This window comes from Pseudophryne corroboree, chromosome 1 (genome assembly GCF_028390025.1).
Source record: "Pseudophryne corroboree isolate aPseCor3 chromosome 1, aPseCor3.hap2, whole genome shotgun sequence".
Classification (NCBI taxonomy): domain Eukaryota; kingdom Metazoa; phylum Chordata; class Amphibia; order Anura; family Myobatrachidae; genus Pseudophryne; species Pseudophryne corroboree.
Genome location: NC_086444.1, coordinates 1,028,940,809 through 1,028,965,964, shown reverse-complemented (window position 1 = coordinate 1,028,965,964; position 25,156 = coordinate 1,028,940,809). Strand labels below are relative to the sequence as shown.

At 48.0% G+C, this 25,156-nt stretch overlaps 1 protein-coding gene across 4 annotated transcripts in view; it reads left to right on the top strand.

Moving 5' to 3' along the window:
• Positions 1 to 25,156, top strand: part of LOC134922808 (uncharacterized) — a 338,146-nt gene that overhangs the window by 156,745 nt on the left and 156,245 nt on the right. For 3 of the 4 annotated variants that reach the window (XM_063920699.1, XM_063920696.1, XM_063920698.1), the window contains 2 exons: positions 13,433 to 13,534; positions 24,286 to 24,679. In XM_063920699.1, the coding sequence (XP_063776769.1) occupies positions 13,433 to 13,534; positions 24,286 to 24,679 (496 nt within the window). The remainder of the gene's footprint in view (positions 1 to 13,432; positions 13,535 to 24,285; positions 24,680 to 25,156) is intronic. The other variant, XM_063920697.1, reaches the window with a different exon arrangement.

The following is a 25,156-nucleotide window of genomic DNA, read 5'->3' as shown; positions in this document are numbered from 1 at the left end:
ACTCACTCTGCCACGATATTAAAAAAGCTGGATAAAGCAAGAGGTGAGCTACATAACATCTTAGCTGAAAAAACACTACGTTGGTTAGGTCAGAAATTTTATGACAAAGGCAACAAAGCCGACACACTCTTGGCGAATAAACTGAGGGCTAAACGTGCGCCACAAGCTATAGTCTCTCTAAGGGATAAAACTAACACACTTTCCTATGATCCCAACACTATCAACCAAACATTCAGGGAATACTACACAAATTTTTATAACCTCCCCTCACCCTTAGACTCCCCTACGTTCTCACAACAATGTAGGGATTATCTCACCTCTTGTGCTCTTCCATCAATTAGTTCTCACACGCAACTCGGTCTTAGTTGGGATATTTCTGAGGAGGAAGTCACACAAAACCTTAAATCTCAGAAACCATCCAAAGCCCCCGGCCTGGATGGTTTTCCTATGATTTACTATAAATCCTTTGCAATCCTCTTAGTTCCCCGTCTGACCAAATTGTTCAACTCAATACTAGATGGATCCTATTTTCGCCCTGAATCCACACAATCTAAGATTATTGTCATCCCTAAACCGGACAAAGATCACACTTTATGCTCTAACTATAGGCCCATTTCCCTCCTGAATACCGACCTTAAACTATTTGCCAAAATCCTAGCCAAAAGACTTAACACGGTATTACCAACCCTAGTAGACCCAGACCAAGTGGGCTTTGTCCCTCATTGCCAAGGACTAGACAATACACGTAGAACCATTGATCTGATCCAACATATTAATCGTTGAAACTACCTTCGGTGATCCTAACGATGGATGCCGAAAAGGCATTCGACCGAGTCTCCTGGCCATTTCTGTTCCACACCCTTGAAGCTTTTGGCCTCGTGGCCGTTTCCTTTATGCCATCCAGACCCTCTATCACAACCCGTCTTCGGTGGTCACATCCAATGGTATCTGTTCTGCTCACTTTAAATTGAGTAATGATACTAGGCAGGGATGCCCCCTCTCACCTTTGCTCTTTGCGCTCTGTATTGAGCCGTTAGCTGCTCAAATTAGAGCCAACAACACTATTTCCGGAGTCTCCTTGGGTAACCAACAATACAAAATATCACTATTTGCAGACAACGTTCTATTTACTTTGACTGGCCCCACTGTGTCTCTCCCCTCCGTGCTACACGATTTAGGCACATTTGGTTACCTATTGGGTTACAAAATCAACGTGGGGAAATCCGAGGCGCTGTCACTTCACATCCCACACCAAACTCAACTGAACTTAGAAAATGCTTATAATTTTCAATGGCGACCCACCCAGATCCGCTCGGTATTTATGTCACCAAACAGTACTCCCACTTATACCGGGCCAATTATACCCCCCTCCTCAGACTTCTCCAACATGACATATCATCCTGGAAATCATTATAGATATCCTGGATTGGCAGTCTCAATGCTCTAAAAATGAATGCCCTTCCCAAATTATTATACCTATTTCAAACACTCCCGATTAGGGTTCCCGCACATGTACTACAATCCCTACAAGCCCTGTTTGGAAAATTTATATGGGCAGGCAAAAACCAAGATTAAGTCGTTTTGTATTGTCCAAACCCACGGATAGCGGCAGTCTAGGCCTCCCCCTACTGCAAAACTATAACAACGCTACACAACTGAGCCATATTATCTCTTGGCACTACCCTCCCGGACTTAAAAAAATAGGTCGACATTGAAAATGCATTATCACCAGATCTTAGCTTAGATTCTCTTCCATGGTTGCCCCGTACTTTCAGACCAGCCTCGGCCTATACCCACCCCTCTATCCACTTCACCATGACAACCTGGGACACGATCAACAAACGCTTTTCTCTCACGACTTACCTCTCCCCTCTAACATGTCTCTGGAGGCACCCCCTGTTTCCACCAGGGTTTCAGACAAATGGGCTGCCCCCCGGCTATCAACTAGAATCACCCATTTCATGCATATTGTTGGCCAATCAGCTCCATCCACTTTTGCAGATTTTCAGGAACGCTATAACCTCCCAGCCACACTGCACTACTCCCCCCACAAAGAAACCTTCGAAACTGCCTGGGAATGTGATCTTGGCATACACCTCGGCGACGAGGACTGGTCTCGAATACGACATCAGATCGCTAAAGCCTCAATTAATGTCAGTATCAGGGAGACAGCCTACAAAGTATACACCCGTTAGTACCTATGCCCTGATAAACTACATCGTATATACCCACACTCCTCAGCCCAATGCTGGCGTGGCTGTGGCATGGTAAGCACATTTTCTCTGACGTCCTAGTGGATGCTGGGAACTCCGTAAGGACCATGGGGAATAGCGGCTCCGCAGAAGACTGGGCACAAAAAGAAAGCTTTAGGACTACCTGGTGTGCACTGGCTCCTCCCCCCGTGACCCTCCTCCAAGCCTCAGTTAGATTTTTGTGCCCGACCGAGCAGGGTGCAATTTAGGGGGCTCTCCTGAGCTTCTTAGATAAAAGTTAGTTTTAGGTTTTTTATTTTCAGTGAGACCTGCTGGCAACAGGCTCACTGCATCGAGGGACTAAGGGGAGAAGCGAACCTGCCTGCTTGCAGCCAGCTTGGGCTTCTTAGGCTACTGGACACCATTAGCTCCAGAGGGATCGAACACAGGCCCAGCCTCGGAGTCCGGTCCCAGAGCCGCGCCGCCGGCCCCCTTACAGAGCCAGAAGCAAGAAGAGGTCCGGAAAATCGGCGGCAGAAGACATCAGTCTTCATCAAGGTAGCGCACAGCACTGCAGCTGTGCGCCATTGCTCCTCATGCACACCTCACACTGCGGTCACTGATGGGTGCAGGGCGCTGGGGGGGGGCGCCCTGAGCAGCAATATTAACACCTTGGCTGGCAAAAATACATCACATATAACCCCCAGGGCTATATGGATGTACATTAACCCCTGCCAGAATCCATAAAAATGCGGGAGAAAAGTCCGCGAAAAAAGGGCCGGAGCTATCTCCTCAGCACACTGGCGCCATTTTTCCCTCACAGCTCCGTTGGAGGGAAGCTCCCTGGCTCTCCCCTGCAGTTAATACACTACGGAAAGGGTTAAAAAGAGAGGGGGGGCACAATTTAGGCGCAGTATACATATATATATGCAGCTATAAGGGAAAACACTTTTTATAGGTGCTATCCCTGTGATATATAGCGCCCTGGTGTGTGCGGGCATACTCTCCCTCTGTCTCCGCCAAAGGGCTTTGTGGGGTCCTGTCCTCTATCAGAGCATTCCCTGTGTGTGTGCTGTGTGTCGGTACGGCTGTGTCGACAGGTATGTGGAGGATAATGAGGTGGAGGCGGAGCGAATGCCTGTAAATATGTTGTCACCCCCTGCGGGGTCGACACCGGTGTGGTTGAACTTATGGAAAGATTACGTGAAAGTGTCAACTCCTTACATAAAAGGTCGACGACACAGAACAGCCGGCTACTCAGCTTGTGCCTGTTCCAGCGTCTCAAATGTCATGGGGGGCTCTAAAATCGCCCGCTACCTCAGATATGTGGCACTTTTTGGATCTCAACGTGGTGTTGGATTTCCTAAAGTCGCATTGGTTGAGCCACTTAAAACCATGGAGCTAAAGTATCTCGCGTGGAAAGTGGTCATGCTGTTGGCCTTGGCCTTGGCCAGGCGTGTGTCAGAATTGGCGGCTTTGTCATGTAAAAGCCTTATCTGATTTTCTATATGGATAGGGCAGAGTTGAGGACTCGTCCTCAGTTTCTCCCAAAGGTGGTCTCAGGTTTTCACTTGAACCAACCTATTGTGGTGCCTGCGGCTACTAGGGACTTGGAGGATTCCAAGTTGCTGGACGTAGTCAGGGCCCTGAAAATTTTATTTTTCCAGGACGGCTGGAGTCAGGAAAACTGACTCGCTGTTTATCCTGATGGCACCCAACAAGCTGGGTGCTCCTGCTTCTAAGCAGTCTATTGCGCGCTGGATTTGTAGCACTATTCAGCTGGCGCATTCTGCGGTAGGATGACCGCAGCCTAAATCAATAAAAGCCCATTCCACAAGGAAGGTGGGCTCATCTTGGGCGGCTGCCCGAGGGGTCTCGGCTTTACAACTTTGCCGAGCAGTTACTTGGTCAGGGGCAAACACGTTTGCAAAATTCTATGAATTTGATACCCTGGCTGAGGAGGACCTGGAGTTCTCTCATTCGGTGCTGCAGAGTCATCCGCACTCTCCCGCCCGTTTGGGAGCTTTGGTATAATCCCCATGGTCCTTACGGAGTTCCCAGCATCCACTAGGACGTCAGAGAAAATAAGAATTTACTTACCGATAATTCTATTTCTCGTAGTCCGTAGTGGATGCTGGGCGCCCATCCCAAGTGCGGATTGTCTGCAATACTTGTACATAGTTATTGTTAACTAATCGGGTTCTTGTTGTGAGCCATCTATTCAGAGGCTCCTCTGTTATCATGCTGTTAACTGGGTTTCATATCACAAGTTGTACGGTGTGATTGGTGTGGCTGGTATGAGTCTTACCCGGGATTCAAAATCCTTCCTTATTGTGTACGCTCGTCCGGGCACAGTATCCTAACTGAGGCTTGGAGGAGGGTCATGGGGGGAGGAGCCAGTGCACACCAGGTAGTCCTAAAGCTTTCTTTTTGTGCCCAGTCTCCTGCGGAGCCGCTATTCCCCATGGTCCTTACGGAGTTCCCAGCATCCACTACGGACTACGAGAAATAGAATTATCGGTAAGTAAATTCTTATTTTTTCACATCTGGTGGGATTGCCCAGTGATCCAACAGTTCTGAAGGGTGGCCGTAACCCTTATGGCTCAGGTCACTTCCTGTACTGTGCCTATGGATCCATCGATACTCCTTCTTCATATGCCATTTTGTTCGGCATCAAAGGCAGAGAACATACTGATCTTCCATATCTCCAACGCTTCCACACTCCTGATTGTCAAATCTTGGAAATCCCCCATACCTCCAACCCAGAGCGCTTTACTCAATAAACTGCGGTACATCTCCTCCATGGAATACATCACCTCTCTTCTCAACAACACTGCGCCCAAGTACCTTCAGGTATGGGACTCTTGGTACACTTTCCTCTCCTCTCCCTTGCCTGGTGCCCCTTCTTTACCCCGCTCCTCCCCCTAACACCCCCCCCCCCTCCCTTGTCCTCCTTTCTCTCTACTCCTCTTCTTCCATTTCTTACTGGTCTCCTCCTTCTTGGCAATACTATGCTTTTCTTTTTTTCACTCTACTACAGTACATTTGTCATAGATTTTTGTGCTTCGTTATCTGAGACATGGTTTTTGTGTTTTTTTTTTTTTTTTTTTCTCTGACGTCCTAGTGGATGCTGGGAACTCCGTAAGGACCATGGGAATAGCGGCTCCGCAGGAGACTGGGCACAAAAAGAAAGCTTTAGGACTACCTGGTGTGCACTGGCTCCTCCCCCTATGACCCTCCTCCAAGCCTCAGTTAGATTTTTGTGCCCGACCGAGCAGGGTGCAATCTAGGGGGCTCTCCTGAGCTTCTTAGATAAAAGTTAGTTTTAGGTTTTTTATTTTCAGTGAGACCTGCTGGCAACAGGCTCACTGCATCGAGGGACTAAGGGGAGAAGAAGCGAACCTGCCTGCTTGCAGCCAGCTTGGGCTTCTTAGGCTACTGGACACCATTAGCTCCAGAGGGATCGAACACAGGCCCAGCCTCGGAGTCCGGTCCCAGAGCCGCGCCGCCGGCCCCCTTACAGAGCCTGAAGCAAGAAGAGGTCCGGAAAATCGGCGGCAGAAGACATCAGTCTTCATCAAGGTAGCGCACAGCACTGCAGCTGTGCGCCATTGCTCCTCATGCACACCTCACACTGCGGTCACTGATGGGTGCAGGGCGCTGGGGGGGGCGCCCTGAGCAGCAATATTAACACCTTGGCTGGCAAAAATACATCACATATAACCCCCAGGGCTATATGGATGTACATTAACCCCTGCCAGAATCCATAAAAAATGCGGGAGAAGAGTCCGCGAAAAAGGGGCGGAGCTATCTCCTCAGCACACTGGCGCCATTTTTCCCTCACAGCTCCGTTGGAGGGAAGCTCCCTGGCTCTCCCCTGCAGTTAATACACTACAGAAAGGGTTAAAAAGAGAGGGGGGGCACAATTTAGGCGCAGTATACATATATATATGCAGCTATAAGGGAAAACACTTTTTATAGGTGCTATCCCTGTGATATATAGCACCCTGGTGTGTGCTGGCATACTCTCCCTCTGTCTCCCCAAAGGGCTTTGTGGGGTCCTGTCCTCTATCAGAGCATTCCCTGTGTGTGTGCTGTGTGTCGGTACGGCTGTGTCGACAGGTATGTGGAGGATAATGAGGTGGAGGCGGAGCGAATGCCTGTAAATATGTTGTCACCCCCTGCGGGGTCGACACCGGTGTGGTTGAACTTATGGAAAGATTACGTGAAAGTGTCAACTCCTTACATAAAAGGTCGACGACACAGAACAGCCGGCTACTCAGCTTGTGCCTGTTCCAGCATCTCAAATGTCATGGGGGGCTCTAAAATCGCCCGCTACCTCAGATAACAGACACAGATGTCGACACGGATACTGACTCCAGTATCGACGTCGATGAGACTGGTGTACCCTCCAAATAGGTCCACCCGTTACAGGATTGAGGCAATGAAAAATGTATTACACATTTATGATTATACCCCAGGTACCACATAAAAGGGTATTGTGTTTGGTGAGAGAAAACTATTAGTAGTTTTTCCTGCATCTGAGAAATTAAATGAGGTGTGTGAGGAAGAGTAGTCTTCCCCCGGTAAGAAATTGATAATTTCTAAAACGGTTATTGGCAGCGTACCCTTTCCCGCCAGAGGATAGGTCACGCGGGGAAACACCCCATAGGGTAGATACAGCGCTTACACGCTTATCAGAAAAGGTGGCACTACCGTCTCCGGATACGGCCGCCCTGAAGGGACCTGCTGATAGAAAGCAGGAGGTTACCCTATAAGATATAGTCACACACTAGGGCATTATATTGCGACCAGCCGTTGCTTCGGCATGGATGTGCAGTGCTCCCGCTGCGTGGTCAGATTCCCTGTCGGAAAATAACTATGGATAGGGACAATATTTTGCTGAAAATAGAGCATATAAAAGACGTGGTCTTATACATACGTGATGCACAGAGGGATATTTGCCGGCTGGCATCAAAAATAAGCGCTAGGTCCATTGCCGCCAGACGGGGGTTATGGACTTGGCAATGGTCAGGCGATGCCGACTCGAATCGGCACATGGAAGTTGCCCTATAAGGGGGTAAAACTGTTTGGGGATGGTTTTTCAGACCTCGTTTCCACAGCTACTGTTGGGAAATCAATTTTTTTGCCACAGGCTACCCCACAACAAAAGAAAGCACCGTATCATCAAGTACAGTCCTTTCGGCCCCAGAAAAGCAAGAGGGCTAGAGGCTCATCCTTTCTGCCGAGAGGCAAAGGTAGAGGAAAAAGCTGCAACACACAGCTAGTTCCCAAGAGCAGAAATCCTCCCTGCGTCCGGTAGGTCCACAGCATGGTGCGGGGGCTGCTCAGGCGGACCCGGGTACGGTGGGGGCCCGTCTCAGAAATTTCAGCGGACAGTGGGCTCTCTCACATGGATCCCTGGGTCCTTCAAGTAGTATCTCAGGGGTACAGGCTGGAGTTCGAGACGTTCTTCCCCCCGCCGTTTCCTAAAATCTGCCTTACCGGCACCTCCCTCTGCCAGGGAGACGGTGTTGGTGGATATTCAACACTATAATCACAACAAGTGATTGTCAAGGTGCCCCTCCTTCAGCAAGGAAGGGGTTACTATTCCACAGTGGTTGTGGTACCGAAACGTTTCGGTGAGACCCATCTTGAAATTAAAATACTTGAACTTTTATATCAGAAGTTTCAAGTTCAAGAGTGAATCGCTCAGGGCGGATATTACGAGCCTGGACGAGGGGGATTACAGGGTCTCCCTGGACATCAAGGATGCATACCTGCATGTCCCCATTTACCCTCCTCACCAGGAGTACCTCAGATATGTGGTACAGGACTGTCACTATCAGTTCCAGACGCGGCCGGTGGAGTTGTCCACGGCACCGAAGGTCTTTACCTAGGTAATGGCAGAAGTGATGATACTCCTTCGCAAGAAGGAAGTTTTTATTATCCCGTACTTGGACGATCTGATAAAGGCAAGGTCCAAAGAACAGTTGGTAGTGGGGGTAGCACTCTCTCGGGAAGTGCTACAACAGCACGACTGGATTCTCAATATTCCAAAGTCACAGCTGGTCCCGACGACACGTCTTCTGTTCCTGGAAATGTTTCTGAACGCAGACCAGAAAAGAGTGTTTCTTCCAGTGGAAAAAGCCGAGGAGTTGTCATCTCTAGTCAGAGACATCCTATAACCAGGACAGGTGTCGGTACATCAATGCACACGAGTCCTGGGAAAAATGGTAGCTTCGTACGAAGCATAATTCCATTCGGAAGACTTCCACGCAAGGACGTTCCAGTGGGACTAATGGTCCGGGTCCCATCTACAGATACAACAGCGGATAACCCTGTCAGCAAGAAACAGGGTGTCGCTGCTGTGGTGGCTGCAGAGGGCTCATCTACTAGAGGGCCGCAGATTCGGAATACAGGACTGGGTCCTGGTGACCACGGATGCCAGCCTTCGGGGCTGGGGTGCAGTCACACAGGGAAGAAATTTCCAAGGAGATTTCGCTTCACATAAATATTCTGCAGCGAAGGGCCATTTACAATGCCCTAAGCCAAGCAAGGCCCCTGCTTCAGAACCAGCCGGTACTGATCCAATCAGACGACATCACGGCGGTCGCCCATGCAAACAGACAGGGCGGCACAAGAAGCAGGATGGCGATGGCAGAAGCCACAAGGATTCTCCGATGGGCGACCTACACCCAGGAGAATGGGGACTTCATTCAGAAGTTTTCCAAATGCGGGTAAACCGTTGGGAATGACCACGGGTGGACATGATGGCGTCCCGCCTCAACAAGAAGTTGAAAAGATATTGCGCCAGGTCAAGGGACCCTCAGGCGATCACTGGGGACGCTCTAGTGACCCTTGGCCTCTGCCACTTAGACAAGACCTGCTGCAGCAGGGACCCTGTCTGTTCCAAGACTTACCGCGGCTGCGTTTGACGGCATGGCGGTAGAACACCGGATCCTAAAGGAAAAGGGTATTCCGAAGGAAGTCATCCCTACCCTGATCATAGCCAGGAAGGATGTCACCGCAAGACATTATCGCCGCGTTTGGCGAAAATTTATTGCTTGGTGGGAGGCCATGAAGGCCCCGACGGAGGAATTTCAACTATGTCGATTCCTGCACTTCCTGCAAGCAGGGGTGACGTTTGGGCCTCAAATTGGGGTCCATCAAGGTCCAGATTTCGGCTCTGTCGATTTTCTTCCAGAAAGAACTGGCTTCACTGCCTGAAGTTCAGACTTTGGTTAAAGGAGTACTACATATTCAGCCTCCTTTTGTGCCTCCTGTGGCACTTTTTGGATCTCAACGTGGTGTTGGATTTCCTAAAGTCGCATTGGTTGAGCCACTTAAAACCATGGAGCTAAAGTATCTCGCGTGGAAAGTGGTCATGCTGTTGGCCTTGGCCTTGGCCAGGCGTGTGTCAGAATTGGCGGCTTTGTCATGTAAAAGCCTTATCTGGTTTTCTATATGGATAGGGCAGAGTTGAGGACTCGTCCTCAGTTTCTCCCAAAGGTGGTCTCAGGTTTTCACTTGAACCAACCTATTGTGGTGCCTGCGGCTACTAGGGACTTGGAGGATTCCAAGTTGCTGGACGTAGTCAGGGCCCTGAAAATTTCATTTTTCCAGGACGGCTGGAGTCAGGAAAACTGACTCGCTGTTTATCCTGATGGCACCCAACAAGCTGGGTGCTCCTGCTTCTAAGCAGTCTATTGCGCGCTGGATTTGTAGCACTATTCAGCTGGCGCATTCTGCGGTAGGATGACCGCAGCCTAAATCAATAAAAGCCCATTCCACAAGGAAGGTGGGCTCATCTTAGGCGGCTGCCCGAGGGGTCTCGGCTTTACAACTTTGCCGAGCAGCTACTTGGTCAGGGGCAAACACGTTTGCAAAATTCTATGAATTTGATACCCTGGCTGAGGAGGACCTGGAGTTCTCTCATTCGGTGCTGCAGAGTCATCCGCACTCTCCCACCCGTTTGGGAGCTTTGGTATAATCCCCATGGTCCTTACGGAGTTCCCAGCATCCACTAGGACGTCAGAGAAAATAAGAATTTACTTACCGATAATTCTATTTCTCGTAGTCCGTAGTGGATGCTGGGCGCCCATCCCAAGTGCGGATTGTCTGCAATACTTGTACATAGTTATTGTTAACTAATCGGGTTCTTGTTGTGAGCCATCTATTCAGAGGCTCCTCTGTTATCATGCTGTTAACTGGGTTTCATATCACAAGTTGTACGGTGTGATTGGTGTGGCTGGTATGAGTCTTACCCGGGATTCAAAATCCTTCCTTATTGTGTACGCTCGTCCGGGCACAGTATCCTAACTGAGGCTTGGAGGAGGGTCATGGGGGGAGGAGCCAGTGCACACCAGGTAGTCCTAAAGCTTTCTTTTTGTGCCCAGTCTCCTGCGGAGCCGCTATTCCCATGGTCCTTACGGAGTTCCCAGCATCCACTACGGACTACGAGAAATAGAATTATCGGTAAGTAAATTCTTATTTTTTTTCATCTTTGTTACGCTATACCATTAATGCGGCGAAATTTTATACATCTTTCTATTTCTTTTTACTGCTGTATTGTTCTATTATTTTAATTGCTATTCTCTGACTGGACACGCTCTGTACAATATGTTCTTGTTTTAATGTTGACTCCAGTCATGTAATGTTCTTTTTGTTAACACAAAATAAAATAAATTGTTTAAAAAAAAAAAAAAAGAGAGGAGAGGACAAAAGAAAGAGAGAGGGGTGAGGACAAAAGAAAGAGAGAGGGGTGAGGACAAAAAAAAGAGAGGGGGTGAGGATAAAAGAGAGAGAGTTGAGGACAAAAGAAAGAGAGAGGGGGTGAGGACAAAAGAAAGAGAGAGGGGGTGAGGACAAAAGAAAGAGAGAGGGGGTGAGGACAAAAGAAAGAGAGAGGGGGTGAGGACAAAAGAAAGAGAGAGGGGTGAGGACAAAAGAAAGAGAGAGGGGTGAGGACAAAAAAAAAGAGAGAGGGGGTGAGGATAAAAGAGAGAGAGTTGAGGACAAAAGAAAGAGAGAGGGGGTGAGGACAAAAGAAAGAGAGAGGGGTGAGGATAAAAGAGAAAGAGAGGGATGTGGATGGGAGAGAGGGGAGGACAAGAGAAAGATGAGGACAAGAGACAGAGGGGCAGATGTATTAACCTGGAGAAGGCATAAGGAAGTGATAAACCAGTGATATGTGCAAGGTGATAAAGGCACCAGCCAATCAGCTCCAATATGTAAATTAACAGTTAGGATCTGATTGGCTGGTGCCTTTATCACCTTGCACATATCACTGGTTTATCACTTCCTTATGCCTTCTCCAGGTTAATACATCTGCCCCAGAGAGAGGTGATGACAAGAGACAGAGAGATGGTGAGGACAAGTGGGAGGTGATGACAAGAGAGAGGGTGAGGATAAAAGAGAGATAGCGAGAGGTGAAGACAAAAGAGAGATAGAGAGAGGTGAGGACAAGAGAGAGGAGGGTGAGGACAAAAGAGAGAGAGGTGAGTACAAGGGAGAGAGAGTAAGGGGGGTTGAGGAAAACAAAAGAGAGAGGGGGGGGGGGCGAGGACAGAGAGAGGGAGCGAGGGGGTGAGAACAGAGAAAGAGGAGAGTCAGCCAGAGCATGTACACTAGCCCTCACCTTGGCCAGGGGGCAGCACTCTCCCTGCAGTGCTGCAGCTGGCCATGTGTGTGCTGGGGCTGGGATCCAGTACTGCATGGTGGCGGTACTCCTCAGTGGCTCAGGCAGGCAGCAGACATGGTGCTTGCGTGTAGTACACGCTGTGCTGGGGCTGCTGCTGCTCCTCCTCCCCGGTCTTCTCCCACAACCACAGCTGCTCCCAGAATGCTGTGTGCGATGACGTCGCGCCGCATCAGCATTCTGGAAAGGTGGAGAGGGAGAGGAGAGCACTTTTCCGCAGAGCACAGTGGCCGGAGCGAGGAGGTGGGAGTGTTCAAAGGGAGGGGTGCTGCAGCTTGGGCAGGGAAGCGGACAGCCAGACCGGCCCACCTGGCCATCAGCCCCTCTGGCATTTGCCAGAAGTGCCAGATGGCCAGTCCAGCCCTGCCCCTTTGTGACCTTTGTGTCTGGCTGAGTTCACTGAATATCCTATTACTCTAAACATCAACCCTAACGCGACCTTCATCCCAAACAGCTCCCTTACCATAACTCCTAACCCTAATATAATAACCCAAACCGCTAGGCCAACGCTAATATCCTTTCCCTAATACCCTAACACTTAACCCTAACCCAACCATAATACCGTATCCCCATCCCCTAAACCAACCCTAATACCCTAACAGCATCTCCTGAACTAACCCTAATACCCTAACCAAAACCACTAAACCAACCCTAATACTCTAACCCTAAAGGACAGACTGGATGGGCCATTTGGTTCTTATCTGCAGTCAAATTCTATGTTTCTAGTGTCTTCCTTGGGCCCTTTCCTCCTTTACGCACATGCAAGGCCATGATGTCAGAGCAAGGAGGACGATGAAATCTGAAGGCTTTAGACACATCTATGCACCATTTTCAGCAGCGGAGTCTAGATCCACCACTGTTTCATAAGGGGGCAGTTAGGGGTGATTAGCAGTGGCGGCTCCAGAGGAGCGGCTGCAGGTCAGTTCAAATTTCAAATAGGGAAGCCACACCAACTGTCACCAACTGCCATTTCAAACTGACTCACTGGCAGTTGGTGTGGCTCCCCTATTTGAATTTTGAACTGAGTTGCAGCCCCTCCTCTGGAGCCGCCCCTTGTGATAAAGGGATGTGGGTGACAGTATACTGTATATATTTTTGTCTTCACAATTATTATTTGTGTGTGTGTGTGTGTGTGTGTGTGTGTGTGTGTGTGTGTGTGTGTGTGTGTGTGTGTAAATAACACTAATGATGAATTAAACAATAAATGATGCATAGTATACTGTATAAGATTTTCATACACTTCCCAGATGTAATAACTGCATGCTGCTTAGTATACCAATCTGGTTGATTTTTCAAACGTGGTATAGAAACAGTGGAGGAGGGACATAAATTCTGTTTCTTTTTATTTATTTTAAATATTTGTTGAAAATGGGAGGGGCAGAACTGTAAGTGGGAGGAGTAAGAGTAGAGAGGGGAGGAGTCAGTATTCATTCTTAAACCCTCCCCCCCTAAAAGTGAAGTCTAGATCCCCCACTTAGTGGAACAGGGTAACAGGCTAATATCATATAAATAACACAATGCTTCATCTTTCTTTTTGTAGAACAACATGTATCATCGACGAGTGAAAAGAGTGGGCAACGAGTCTGGCACAGGAGGGGAAACTCAGTATATTCTGGAGAGCACAGAGTCTTTTCTGTTAAAGGTAATGACATTGTTTTCCCCCCTGTCCCTGTCATTAGATTCTACACTGTGCTAAACACTGTGTTAAACAAACTAGTTTTTGGTGCCTGGGAAACATAAAGAGACTTGTCTAAGATCACATGGAGCAGTTCATGGCATTGAAATCAGGGTCTCCATCAAGTGTCTCTGTGGCACTATCAGATGTGACAACCAGCGGCGGCTCCTTATCTGTCTGGCTGGGGGGGCTAGCTGATCTCCTCCCGACTCCCTAGCCCTGCTCTCCCGGTGATTGTCGGCTGATGTCATGGGAGGCGGGACTTAAGTCTGGTTGCAGTGGGCGGTGGGACTTAAGTCAGGGGGTGGAACTTAAGTCCATCACTGATAGACAACAGGCTGGATTCTAGTGACTGCATCAGCTGCAGTCCCAAGAAATCAGATTGGGCTGCCTTTTTAGAAGGAGTGGCTTTGCATGGGAAATGCTCTCTCTGCTATGGCAGTCCCAGGAGGAGAAAACACTTCCCCTGGGTCTGCCTGTCTAGCTGTGATTAGCAGGGAGTGCTTCCAATGGAACTGCAGCACATAGGAAAAATATGCCTCTGGACTGACAACCATTTTGTTACCTGGGGGAATACATATCAATTATCGGGTTTTGGACCCAATAATTGTCATATCTTATTGCAGCTATTTGAGGCAATAAGATAGGTATCAAAAGTCACCCAAAGTGGTTCAGTAAGAAGCCCATCCCTGTGATGTGTTTGGAGTGAAGTGACTGAATCAGTGGTCACTTTTCCAGGTGATTTCCCTACTGCACATGTGCAAAACACCTGGAAAATGGCCTCCGGCACTGGACTCTGGAAAGGTAATTATAGAAGAAATGGGTGCACGGTGTGCTGTGTGGGCACCCCTGCCACCAGGTGCCTGAGTACACCCTTTATAGATACGCCACTGCTTCACTGCTCTATCGGGATGTGCATGTGCGTTCTACTGACCAGTGGAACCTCTCCCAGTATTTTTGTGGGAAATGTAGCCCCTAGGCTACTATAGTATAACGCCTTTGTGTAAATTTGGGAGCTGTGGCTGGTGTTAGAAATTGAGGAACCATGGAGATGGAGATATTTGCTGTGGTCCCTCCATGGTATAGTCAGAGGATATTTAATATTTGCGGGTATCCTCCAAAGACTCCATAAAAGCAACAGCCAGGAACTGGGACCGAATGACAAGACTCAAGAAAGAATCTATCGCCGGCAGTGAAGCACATGACTGACTCTATTATAACAGAAGCATGGGCCAATCACCCTGCTGCAGGGAAAACCAACCCATGATTGCTCAAAGCAGGCACAACTGAGCGGATGCATGTATGAGCACAGCGTCCGGTCTGCTTAGTAACAGCTGGGACCAGAAGACACCAGGACTGCTCTGAGTTCCAGTTGCCTAGCAACCACGGGACCATCGATCAGCGCGGTGTCCCGATTGCCTGGCAATAGCTGGGACCCACGCTGACGGGGAGATGCGGCTTATAACAAGACCCCTGGAGAGCACTAAAATTGTATTTTATTACTCCATACACAAGCTACCATAAACATTTATGATAGTGAGAGACTGATGATTAATGAGAAACCTGTTATCCATTATTATATATACTGTACTAATTAGTTAAAAACTACAAGTTAGCTTTTTGAAGCAGGAAAGATAAATTTCCCCCTTTCCCAGAGAATTGGCAAGTATGATAATAGGATTTTAATTACCTACCGGTAAATCTTTTTCTCGTAGTCCGTAGAGGATGCTGGGGTCCATTTTAGTACCATGGGGTATAGACGGTTCCGCAGGAGCCTTCGGCATTTTAAGACTTTTCAACAGTGTGAACTGGCTCCTCCCTCTATGCTCCTCCTCCAGACCTCAGAATAGGAACTGTGCACGAGGAGACGGACAACTTCGAGAGAAGAATTTACATTAAACTAGTGGCGAGATTAAACACCAGCTCACACCATACCAAAAACATGTCGCCTAACATGGCCTTTAATATAACCCATGCTAACGTGCATGCATAACGTAACAGCAACTGCTGTAAAACATCTTAACACATGAGAACCTGTGTAAAAAGACAAAACGTAATTTGCAGGAAAAATGAGCACTGGGCGGGCGCCCAGCATCCTCTACGGACTACGAGAAGAGGATTTACCGGTAGGTAATTAAAATCCTATTTTCTCTTACGTCCTAGAGGATGCTGGGGTCCATTTTAGTACCATGGGGATGTACCAAAGCTCCCAGTATGGGCGGGAAAGTGCTAATGTTCCTGCAGAACTGACTGACCAAACTGAAGGTCGTCAGCAGCCAAGGTGTCAAACCTGTAAAACTTAGTAAACATGTTTGCCTCTGACCAACTAGCTGCTCGGCAAATTTGCAACGCCGAGACACCCCGGGCAGCCGCCCAGGAAGAACCCACTTTCCTTGTAGAGTGGGCCTTTACCGAACTCGGTAACGGCAATCCTGCCGTGGAATAAGCGTGCTGAATGGTACCTTAGATCCAGCGCGCAATAGTCTGCTTAGAAGCAGGACCCCCAATCTCTCAAAGCACTCGGCTAAATCCTAGATTTATTGATATATATTGGACAGATATATATCTTAAAGAAATACCTTAGGGGATTGGTTTTGGTTTATGTATGTGTGTGTTTGTGTGTGGGTGGGGGAGGGGCAGCATGTGGCTGCATTGTCCGCAGACCGTATGGGACAGAAGCTAGACTCCATTTTGGGAAAACTCCCATGATTCCAAAGTCTGTAACATATGGTTCAAAAGGGAATGCCAGCAGCCATTTTAAGTTTGCAAGTTCAAACACATGGCATTCTTTGCTAGGCCATAGTCACATAGCAGAAGCCATAAGACTCCACTATATTCCAAAATGTATAAGCTTCAATATAATGCATATGTGCTGATTTTACAATTCCAAGCCATCTAATCACCTTTTACAATTCCAAGCCAACACAGTATCTCAATAACCAGAGCATATTGTATGCTGGCTATGCTATATGAACCATCACAAGACCAGATCACCAGGTAACCACAAGTATCAGCCAGGGACGGATCTAGACTTTTCTTTAGGGGGGGCGGTTTACTGTTTAATCTTGACTCCTCCCTATACAGTCCCAACTCCTCCCATCTGCAATCCTAACTCCTCCTCTCTCAATTCTGACTGAACTTTTTGAGTGAGACTGAGATAGAGCTTTGTGATTGTTCTATGTACATGTGACTGTGCTATGGGGTAATTGTATTTATTAGCCTTAGTACCCACACACCAGCAAGTGAGGGGCAAATGCTCTGTAACCCTTGCTCTCCTGGCTCCTCTGTGCTGCTGTGGTAAAAGCTACAGCACATCATTCTGCCTCAGGCTCTCCCCGGAGAGCTCTCTTCTGCTCAAAAGTGGGTGTGGCTTTGACTGTGTTAGGCGCCCCCTTCGCCCCCCCCTAGATCCGGCCCTGGTATCAGCATGCCATTGCTACAAGCACATGACTACAGTAACAAAAGGAAGTATGTGTTGACTTCTATATTTCAGCAAGATGCACTATATAAAACCACTACAATCTGTTATAAATCACCATCCACAAATGTATACCAGCAGTGGCGTATTCAGGGGTCGGGGGCACCCAGGCACGTGCCCCCCCTGTCATTTAGGATCACTATGTACCCCAATTCCCCCTGCCACACCACAGATCGGATCTCTCTTCCGATCCGATCTGCGGTGCTGCGCTCCCCGGCTCCCGTCCCCACTACAGCGGCAGCCGCACAGACAGGACAGCTGAGCTGAGCGACGGCTCAGCTGTCCAATAATGTATGAATGAAGCAGCCTGCGTGCCCAGCCAATGACTAAGCGGCAGGCTGCTTCATTCATACATTATTGGACAGCTGAGCCGTCGCTCAGCTCAGCTGTCCTGTCTGTGTGGCCGCTGTGCTGCAGTGGGGACAGGAGTGCAGGGCAGCAGGTCCGCGTGTTCTGCTTGGGGAGGAAGTTTTAGTTTTATTAAGCTGCTGTATGGTTTGACCGGAAACAGGGACCGGCGTCCCATTAGTGCACTGGTGGAGGGTATTTAAACGAGGTGAGTTAATTTATATCATGTTACCTGCTTGAAAAAAGCTCAATAAATGAGCTGAAACGTTGCACAGTCATGCAGTTTTTATGAGCTTTATTTATCCGTTCGGAGTGCAGCCGTTGGAGGGATAGATATATATATATATATATATATATATACAGTCAATGGTTGGACCCCGGCACTCCGGACTGACGCCAATACTGCTCCGGTGCCTTCCATTTAGAGCATGTCAACTCTGTGTGCATATGGAACCTTGTTGAGAGCGGCACTCAGAGACTTGGACACAAGTTTGAAGTGAAAAAACCCCGCAGGGCAATCTTTATGTGACGTTTCGGGGACTAGCCCCTTCCTCAGACCGTGTATATATACATATATGTGTATATATATATATATATATATGTGTGTGTGTGTGTGTGTGTGTGTGTGTGTGTGTGTGTGTGTATGTGTATATATATATATATACATACATACACACCTTCTCTTTATTAGGGGCCATACTGTCTCCAGTGACCCGGGCCCCCCATGGTCTTAATCCGGCCCTGCTGGCATAGTGACAGGGAGAAGCCTGTACTCCATGCCCCCAGCGTGATGAAATAAGGTTGTGGCTTGTGAGTACAGAATTCCCTGTGAGGCCACACCCACCATCCCAGGAGTTCGCACAAAAGACCAACCCCCCCCCCCCCCCCCGCTTTTCCCTATCGTGGTGCCCCCCCTGTCGTTTTGTTCTGGATCCGCCCCTGTATACCAGAGATGCTATTCTACAGATTGTCTAATGTTCCAACTACCACCACAGACCTCACAGAGTATTATCACAAACACACAACTATCACATGATTGCACAAGTACCATCACAAACGCACAACAATCACATAACTGCACAAGCACCACCAACCCCAAGCCATTTGTATTTCCAAACCAACTATTCTATGCCAATCGTTTCACAACTACTGTATCACAAACACATATTTAACTATTCTATGCAATTTATCTATGTGATATTGAGAGTATGATACTTAACTCCCAAGCTTCCCAGGTGTATCAAGGTCCATGCTTCTGAGAGAGTCTTTTTAGCTGTGTGCATCAGTGTGGGAGTCAGGAGAAAAGAGAGCTCTGATTTCAAGTGTTCAGGTATATTCAACCTGTGGGTGTGTCTTTCACAGCATGTGGGCTAGCTGTATCAGTGAGCTGAGCTGGCCATGTGCTGGGATTGTCTATTCAGATGCTAGCTTGCCAAGACTACAATGTAGAGATGTTAATTAGGCTTCAGGCTACAGAAGCCAATATTATCAATTCATTCCTTGTATAATAGTAAAATATGTCCCTAAAATGGATATAATGGAGTTACTCTGTAACAGGCACCACCATAGGTTAGTTGATATGGAAATAAGACACAACCTTTAGAAGAAAATGCTGACGCCTCCACAGTTCAGCTCTATCTTCATGAAAAATCAAATAAGGGGGGTCATTCCGAGTTGTTCGCTCGGTAAATTTCTTCGCATCGCAGCGATTTTCCGCTTAGTGCGCATGCGCAATGTCCGCACTGCGACTGCGCCAAGTAAATTTGCTATGCAGTTAGGAATTTTACTCACGGTTTTTTCTTCGTTCTGGTGATCGTAATGTGATTGACAGGAAGTGGGTGTTTCTGGGCGGAAACTGGCCGTTTTATGGGAGTGTGTGAAAAAACGCTACCGTTTCTGGGAAAAACGCGGGAGTGGCTGGAGAAACGGAGGAGTGTCTGGGCGAACGCTGGGTGTGTTTGTGACGTCAAACCAGGAACGACAAGCACTGAACTGATCGCACTGGCAGAGTAAGTCTCGAGTTACTCAGAAACTGCACAGAGATGTCTTATCGCAATATTGCGAATCTTTCGTTCGCAATTTTAAGAAGCTAAGATTCACTCCCAGTAGGCGGCGGCTTAGCGTGTGCAAAGCTGCTAAAAGCAGCTTGCGAGCGAACAACTCGGAATGACCCCCAAGGACTCTTGTGTGACAGAGCCCCTAATGCAGACACTCGTCTGCCTGAGGCCAACGCCAACAGCATGAACACTTTCCAAGTGAGAAACTTCAACTCTACCTCTTGTAGAGGCTCAAACCAGTCCGATTTAAGGAACTGCAACACCACATTAAGATCCCATGGCGCCACAGGAGGCACAAAGGGAGGTTGGATGCTCAGAAGCCCTTTCACGAAGGTCTGGACCTCAGGAAGCCAACTGTTTCTGAAAGAAAATGGACAAGGCCGAAATTTGGACCTTGATAGACCCTAATCTCAAGCCAGCATCCACACCCGCCTGTGAAAATAGGAGAAGACGTCCTAATTTAAACTCCACTGCAGGAGACTTCTTGGATTCACACCAAGATACATATTTTCTCCAAATACAGTGGTAATGTTTGGACGTTACCCCTTTCCTGGCCAGAATAAGTGTGGGAATTACTTAATTGGGAATACCCTTACGGGCTAGGATCTGGCGCTCAACAGCCATGCCGTCAAACGCAGCCGCGGTAAGTCCTGATAAACAAACGGACCCTGCTGAAGCAGGTCCTCGCGAAGAGGAAGAGGCTGAGGATCTTCCAGTAGGTCCCATTCTCCTGGATGGAGATCGTGTCTGCTGAGGAAGTCTGCTTCCCAGTTGTCCACTCCCGGAATGAAAATTGACGACAGAGCTTTTACATGTCTTTCTGCCCAGAGGAGTATCTTTGTCACCTCTGCCATTGCCGCTCTGCTTTTTGTTCCGCCCTTGCGGTTTATGTAAGCTACTGTCGTTACATTGTCTGATTGGATCTGTATGGGACGACCTTGAAGAAGGTGTGCCGCTTGATGAAGGCTGTTGTACACAGCCCTCAATTCCAGAATGTTTATGTGAAGGAGTACTTCTTGACTTGACCATCTTCCTTGGAAGCTTTCCCCTTGCGTGACTGCTCCCCAACCTCGGAGGCTTGCATCTGTGGTCACCAGGATCCAAGTCTGAATCCCGAACCTGCGTCCCTCCAGGAGGTGAGCACTTTGAAGCCACCACAAGAGTGAAATACTGGCTTTTGTTGACAGGATTATCCTCCGGTGCATGTGTAGGTGCGATCCAGACCACTTGTCCAGTAGGTCCAATTGGAACACCCTGGTGTGGAATCGGCCAAATTGTAGAGCTTCGTAGGCCGCTACCATCTTCCCCAGCAGGCGGATGCACTGATGAATCGATAAGCGTGCTGGTTTTAAAACTTGTTTGACCATCCTCTGGATCTCCAGAGCCTTTTCCACCGGTAGGAATACTTTCTGTGCTTCCTTGTCCAATATCATTCCCAGAAATGATAACCTCATTGTGGGTTCCAATTGTGATTTTGGAAGGTTTATGATCCAACCGTGCTGTTGAAGCACCGTCAGGGAAAATGCAATGTTCTGCACTAATTTCTCCCTGAATCTCGCTTTTATGAGGAGATCATCCAAGTATGGGATGACTTTGACTCCTTTCTTGCGAAGAAGAACCATCATCTCCGCCATCACCTTGGTGAATATTCTTGGAGCCATGGAGAGCCCGAAAGGCAATATTTGGAACTGGTAGTGGCAGTCTTGCACCGCAAACCTCAGGTATGCCTGATGCGGCAGATAGATGGGAACATGTAAATAAGCATCTTTGATGTCCATCGATACCAGAAATTCCTTTTCCTCCAAGCTGGAGATCACCGCTCTCAGGGATTCCATCTTGAATTTGAACCTTTTCAAATAAATGTTCAGAGTCTTTAGGTTTAAAATCGGTCTGACCAAGCCATCCGGTTTCGGCACTACAAACAGGCTTGAATAAAACCCTTTTTCCTGTTGTGACACAGGAACTAAGGAAATTACGTTGTCTTGACATAATTTCTGTATTGCGTTCAGCACTTTTGCTCTGTCCTGAACAGAAGCTGGTAAGGCTGATTTGAAAAATCGGCATGGGGGAAGGTCCTGAAATTCCAATTTGTACCTTTGGGATACTATCTGCAATACCCAAGAATCCAGATCTGAGTGAACCCAGACCTGGCTGAAAGACAGTAGACGTGCCCCCACCCGATCGTACTCCCGCAGGGGAGCGCCAGCGTCATGCTGAGGTTTTAGCAGAAGTAGCTGTTGACTTCTGCTCCTGCGAGCCTGATGGTGTTGTAGATTTTTTTACCTCTTCCTCGCCCTCTTCCTGCGAAGAAGGGGGTACCCTTTGCCTTTTTGGACTTGTTGGGCCGAAAGGATTGCATCGTATGAGAATGAAATCCTTTCCTAGGTGGAGCAGCTGCGGAAGGCAGAAATGCTGACTTGCCTGATGTAGTTGTTGAAATCATGGCATCCAGCTGGTCTCCAAAGAGGGCTTCTCCATTGTAAGGAAGCGCCTCAATATTCTTTTTTTATTCCGCATCAGCATTCCATTGGCGGATCCACAGTGCCCTGCGGGCTGAAATCGCCATAGCGGAGGATCTTGAACTCAGTAACCCAATATCCTTCATAGCTTCAACTAAGTAACCTGCAGCATCTTTGATATGGCCGAGAGTTAGGACTATTTCATCCCTGTCAACTGTGTCTATGTTAACAAGCACGTTGTTAGACCATTTTTCCACAGCGTTACCTACCCACGCACAAGCAATGGTGGGCCTGAGCACCTTCCGTTAGCCGTATATATGGATTTTAGGGTTGTTTCTAATTTACGGTCAGCTGGATCTTTTAACGAGGCTGAACCAGGGGCAGGCAAAACTATTTTCTTAGACAGCCGAGAAACTGAGGTGTCTATCATTGGGGGTGTCTCCCATTTGTGCCTGTCTTCCTCAGGGAAAGGGTACGCTACACGTATCCTTCTTGGGAGGGTAAATTTCTTCTCAGGGTTAGACCAGGATTCTTCAAAGAACGCATTCAAATCCTTTGAAGGAGGAAAAGTCACAACCTGCTTTTTATTTAATTTAAAATAATCCTTTCCTCTGGGACCAGTGTTGTTTCAGGAAACTCCAACACTTCCTTTATAGCAACTATCATACATTGTATGCTTTTGGCTAATTTGGGGTCTTCCCCTCTCAAATCTCCAGTGTCGATGTCAGAGTCGGAATCTGTATCTGTGTCCCCTTGCATTATCTGGGCCAGAGACCTTTTCTGGGAACTGGATGGGACCCGAGTGGATGATATGGAGGGGTCAGTAAACAGTGCATCCTCCACAGACTGCCTCCAATATTTAGTCTGTTGTTCAGACTCAGAGGGGGAGATTCAAATGTTTGAAAAGTCAGTTGGGTGTCTGTTTTTTCCTATCTAATAGACAGCAAAAAACAGACACCGAACTGACTTTTCAAACATTTGAATTACACCCAGAGAATTTCTTTGCAAGCATTGACATATTCTTTTGCAACATTCTCACCCACTCTGGCTCCTTCTGAGAGGGAAGGGCCACCACATTACCCTCTTGTGCATCTAAAATGGATTCTTCCTGGGAAGAACCCTCCCCAATGTCTGACATGTTACACACTTGAAAACACACACACACACACACACACACACACACACACACACACACACACACCTAATTATAATGAACACTCTCTGCCCCTTCTATAACACCCTGTACTTGTGTCAGCGTTGTCATGAGGAGAAACAGCGTTCAGAAGCTTCACACTGGAGTTTCTGCAGGAGAAAATGGCACCCAGTGAGTGTTCTGGCAAGCCTGAGGAGAAGCCCCGCCCTTCAGCCTCAGCAATGTAATATTTATACTGGCTGGGGATGGCACATTAGCGGCTGTACATGTATGTACCCTTTTTGCCACGGAGAGTAAGGTTTTAAACTGTGCCCTCAGTGCGCTCCCCCCTTCCCCCCCCTGTGCTCTGCACCCTTGTGCTGAGAGACATGGCGCACAGCGTCCCGCCGCTGCGCGTGTACCTGTATGCTGCCAACGATGACCGGAGGATCCCCTCTCTGCAGGACTCCGGTAATATACTCACCAGCCTTCTGACTTTTGGCTCTGTTAGGGGGTGGCGGCAGTGCTGTGGGAGTGAACGCTGGCCAGGCTTGGGCTGTGTTCAGTACCCTTCAGGAGCTAATGGTGTCCTGTCAGCGGAAGCAGAACCATTAACTAATTGAGAAGTTGGTTCCTTCTTCCCCTCCTAAGTCCCACGAAGCAGGGAAGCTGTTAGCAGCTTCCCTGTAAAATAAAAAAACTAAGAAAGTCTTTTTCCAGCAAAGCTCTGTAGAGCTCCACTAGTGTGCATCCATTCTCCTGGGCACATTCTCTAAACCAGGCATGTCCAAACTGCAGCCTTCTAGCTGTTGTGAAACTACATATTCCAGCATGCCCTGACACAGTTTTGCTCTCAGAGAATGCTAAAGCTGTATCAGGGCATGCTGGGATGTGTAGTTTCTCAACAGCTGGAGGGCCACAGTTTGGACATGCCTGCTCTAAACTGAGGTCTGGAGGAGGGGCATAGAGGTAGGAGCCAGTTCACACTGTTGAAAAGTCTTAAAGTGCTGAAGGCTCCTGCGGAACAGTCTATACCCCATGGTACTAAAATGGACCCCAGCATCCTCTAGGACGTAAGAGAAATAGTATTCCATTTTACCAACTGTATCTACCTTCACCCTTTCAATATTGAGTATTGAACAACTTAACACCAAACACCCATTAAGAAAAAGTTCATATTAACAGACAGCATGGATGAGTTATTTACAAATGCTACTAGGTATATTACACTAATTGTTGTTTAGTCCCGACAGAGACCAGAAGTACAAGAAGAAAGCATCAGCTCTGCAGATCAGGAAGTCCCCTCTAATTTACTGCATGAATTGCACATTAAAAGTCCAGAACCGAATGGAAGGACTAACACAGAAAAATGGACTACATCAACACGTGGTCCACAACGAGCAACTACATCACAGGATGAGACACAGCTGACTGGAAATGAGAAAGATGCACTTAATGAGTTTAGTGTAACGGAGAAGCCGTCTGAAGGTTACCGTCATAAATATATAGACAATGAAGAGGAAGATGAGTTTGAGAGGTTTTCTGACACAGAGCACAAAATTATACGAGGACACATTAATCTGCCTTACACGGCAAAGAAGAAGGTTTTCATGGTGTATATCTGTGGTGGATACCAAGGTACTGTGACAATATATAGGTGTAGGCAGTGAGTGATATTTAAGCCGATTCACACCCTGACGCTGATGTGCAAAAATCACTATGAATCGATTTCTGCGCATGCGCGTACCCTGAACTGGTTCTAAACTGCGCCCCTGTGGGCCAGTCCAAGCCTGTGCACAAGCATCGCCGCCGTGCGATGCTCTCGCATGTCTGCGGGGGGATTGATCTGGCATGCTGGGCGGACTTGCCCTGTGCTGGGCGTCCCCCTGCATATTAAAGGAAATGATCATAGATGTGCATTTTCTGCTGCAGGGTACACTGGGCTCCACAAGGAAAGACATAGGGGTGTAGAGTAGGATCTTGATCCGAGGCACCAACAGGCTCAAAAGCTTTGACTGTTCCCAGAATGCATAGCGCCGCCTCCTCTATAACCCCCGCCTCACTGCACAGGAGCTCAGTTTTGTAGTTGGTGCCGCAGATAGCAGGCTCTGGGCA